This window comes from Mus pahari, chromosome 6 (genome assembly GCF_900095145.1).
Source record: "Mus pahari chromosome 6, PAHARI_EIJ_v1.1, whole genome shotgun sequence".
Taxonomy (NCBI): domain Eukaryota; kingdom Metazoa; phylum Chordata; class Mammalia; order Rodentia; family Muridae; genus Mus; species Mus pahari.
Genome location: NC_034595.1, coordinates 80733368 through 80737124, shown reverse-complemented (window position 1 = coordinate 80737124; position 3757 = coordinate 80733368). Strand labels below are relative to the sequence as shown.

The 3757-nt window shown below is 46.7% G+C and overlaps 1 protein-coding gene across 1 annotated transcript in view; it reads left to right on the top strand.

Annotated features, from left to right (window-relative positions):
- The window catches only part of Tmem39b (transmembrane protein 39B), a 22553-nt gene that overhangs the window by 8805 nt on the left and 9991 nt on the right, over positions 1-3757 (top strand). Inside the window, exon 6 of the mRNA XM_021201207.2 lies at positions 1330-1666. Coding sequence (XP_021056866.1) covers positions 1330-1666 — 337 coding nt within the window. The remainder of the gene's footprint in view (positions 1-1329; positions 1667-3757) is intronic.

Below are 3757 nucleotides of genomic sequence, written 5' to 3'. Positions count from 1 at the left end.
GTGCGCCACCACTGCCCATTAAGTTTTCCTTTTGGTGATTTAGATTTCTTTTCTACTTTTTTTTAAAAAATGATTTATTTATATTAAATAGGAGTTCTAGGAATCAAAGTCCAGTTGCCAGGCTTGGTGCCATGTGCCTTTTCTCGCTCAGCCATGTCTCTGGCTTTTACCCACTTTTTTGATATGTTACCTACTTGTCCGTCTTCTCTGAAGGATTATGTCCAGGTGCCAAAATCTAAGATCCTGTATGTATGATTTTAGCCATGCTACTTACATACGCAGACTGTGATATTCTTTCACGTTATGGGGCCTGTCTAGTTTGTCCTCAGAGTCCAAAGCCTGCTGACTTAAGTCTTCATAACCCCATTGGGTGCTGTGTAGGGACATGTGTGTTCTGATCAAGGATCTATCTCAGTGCCTGGCACATCATAGACACAGAAGAAGTGTTTGTTGTGACATGCGCCCCCCTGCAAAGTGAAAAACATTGTCTTAACATATGCACCCAGTTATACAACCTAAATCTATGTTGTAGCATTGTGTTAGAGTTTGAGATGAGGTCTCAATACATCGCTCAGGGCAGCCTAGAACCCATGACCTTCCTGCTTCAGCTTCCCGGGTTTTGAAATTACTGGCACATGCTACCGTCCACCTTATGCTGTTTTTGTTTGCTTGAAACAGGGTCTGTCTCTGTGTAGCCCTGGCTGTCCTGGAGCTCACTCTGTAGGCCAGGCTGGCCTCCAACTCAGAGCTCCGCCTGCGCCTGCCTCCCGTGTCCTGGGATTAAAGGTGTGCACCACGGTGCCTGCTCTCTACCTTCTGCTTTTAATTGATTGGAGGGGTTTTGTATTTTATTTTGTTTTTTCCATTTTTCTTAATTTATTTGGTTCCAACAGCTCTATGTCTAAACCTAGGCTCTGTTTCTTCTGTAACTAATTGTATAACATTTGAAAACTAACTACACTGCTCTGATGTACAGCTTCCTTGAGAAAAGGGTAAAGTCATAGCACCTAATGCTGGCTATGCTCCTAAGAAAGAAGAGGTTGCATGTAGAAGACTTAGCCTGGATCAGAGGCTGTGCCTGATGAGTATAGGTTGCCATGGTGACTGTTAGTTATCACCATGCAGGAAAGACCTTACCTCTTGCTTCCTTCTGTATCGTCAGTTCCAGCATGCACATGATACTAAAACATGTTTTGAACCATTGACTTGGATGGAGATGGGGAAGGACAGGAGGACGGGATGGGAGGGTTGTCCCCCACCCCTGGGTTGAGGGTTGGGATTCTGACCCTGAGGATGGGCCTGGCCTCTCACCTCTGTCTTCCACAGCAGGTTTGGGATGTACATTCCGTTCCTGCAGCTGAACTATGATCTTCGCAAGACTAACCTCTTCACCCACATGGCTTCCATGGGACCCCGAGAGGCAGTCAGTGGCCTGGCAAGGAGTCGGGACTACTTTCTGACACTGCGGGAGACTTGGAAGCAGCATACACGACAGCTATATGGCCCGGAAGCCATGCCCACCCATGCCTGCTGCTTGTCACCCAGCCTCATTCGCAATGAAGTTGAGTTCCTCAAAATGGACTTCAATTGGCGGATGAAGGAAGTGCTAGTCAGCTCCATGCTGAGTGCTTACTATGTGGCCTTTGTACCTGTCTGGTTTGTGAAGGTACATAGCTCAGCGCAAGCCAAGAGGCCTCTGCTCCCCTGGTCCCCGGCCCTCCTAGGGTCTTTGTAGTTTATTATTTTTATTTCTTTGTTTTCTAGGTATGTCTATGTGTGTTTGTGTGTGTGTCTGTCTGTGTGTGTCTGTATCTGTGAGTGTGTGTGTGTGTGTGTCAGTGTGTGTGTGTCTGTCTGTGTGTGTCTGTATCTGTGAGTGTATGTGTGAGTGTGTGTGTGTGAGTGTGTGTGTGTGAGTGTGTGTGTGTGAGTGTGTGTGTGTCTGTGTGTGTCTGTATCTGTGAGTGTGTGTGTGTGTGTGTGAGTGAGTGTGTGTGTGTGTGTGTGTGTGTGTGTGTGTGTGTACACATATAGGTGGAAGTCAGAGATTGCTATTGAGTGTGTTGCTCTCACCTTATTTCTGTCATTGAGTCTGGGGCTTGCTGATTGGGCTAGACCCAGAGATCTTCCTGTCTGCTTTCCCAGTGCTGGACACAGAGATGCTGTGCCCGCACACCCAGCTTTGTTCCATCTTCTGAGCAGTAGAGCTCAGGCCTCATGCTTGTGCATCAAACACCTGACCATCTGAGTCACCTCTGCAGCCTCATGTCTGCCAGTTGTGATAGGCTTTCTCCTGGAGCTCTGCAATACAGAGGACAAGGTTCCCTGCAAGGGAGTTACTCCTGATCAATGGCAGTGATTTCCTATGTCCGTTGCTACTTTGGCACAGGTCCAGGAGAGTCCTATTTTGCCACTGAATAAAGAAACCAGTAGCTGGGGCATGAGAGATGGCTCAGCAGTTAAGAGAATTGGCTGTCCCTGCAGTGGACCAGGTTCACTCACATGGTGTGCAACTTTAGTTCCAGAGGTTCTGCCACCCTCTTTTGGCCTCTGCAAATACTGCTGCATGTGGTACACACACACACACACACACACAGGCAGAGTATTTACCCATGAAAGAAAGAAATCTTGAAGAAACCAGTCAGTGGGTCTGAGAAACCTCAAAAGTTTATTCTCTCCTTTAACTTTCTTTAGCTATAATAGACTTGAAAGCTTGCTCCAGATGCACTCTCTCTGTCTATGTGCCTGCCTCTGTGGGTGTGAGTGCATGTGTGGGTATAGGCATGTACATGCTGTGGTGTGTATGTGGAAATCAGTGAGCACCTTGTAGGAGATGCTTTGTCCCTTCCACAGTCTGGGTCCTGGAGATTGAAGTCACATTGTCACGTCTGGAAGCAGGCACCTTTTCCTCTTGAACCGTCTCTCTGGCCCCAGGATCAATTTTAAAGAATGGAGGTTAGAGGCTGGCTCGGTAGTTAAGAGCACTGGCTGCTTTTTCAGAGGCCCAGTTCCCAGCACCTACATGGCAGCTTATAGCTATCTTTAACTCTAGTTCCAAGGGACCCAGTGCTGCCTTCTGGTCCCTGCAGGCACAGCGTGCACATGGTACACAGACATACATGTAGGCAGAACATTCATTCGCATCACATAAAATATTTTTTTCTTTAATTTAATGTGTATGGGTGGTTTTGCCTACATCTATTGGCCTGTGCACCATTTCTGTGTCTGGTGCCCTCGGAAGTCAGAAAAGGGTATTACATTCTTCAGAACTAAAATTATAGATAGGTGTAAGTCACCATATCAGTGCTGAAAGTTGAACCCAGGTCCTCTTGAAGAGCTCTTAACCATTGAGCCACATCTCTAGCACCACACAAAATAATTTTTTAAAAAATTTTTTATTTATTTAACGTATGAGTGCTCTGATGCATAAATATCTGCCTGCCTGAAGAGGGCATCAGATCCCCCTATAGATGGTTGTGAGCCACAATGTGGTTGCTGGGAATTGAACTCATGACCTCTGGAAGAGCAGTCAGTACTCTTAGCGACTGAGCCATCTCACCAGCCCACAAAATAATTTTTTTAAAAAATTGGATGTTGCCAGGTGTAGTGGCACACGCCTTTAATCCCAGCACTCGGGAGGCAGAGGCAGGCGGATTTCTGAGTTTGAGACCAGCCTGGTCTACAGAGTGAGTTCCAGGACAGCCAGGGCTACACAGAGAAACCCTGTCTCGAAAAACCAAAAGAATTGGATGTTGAG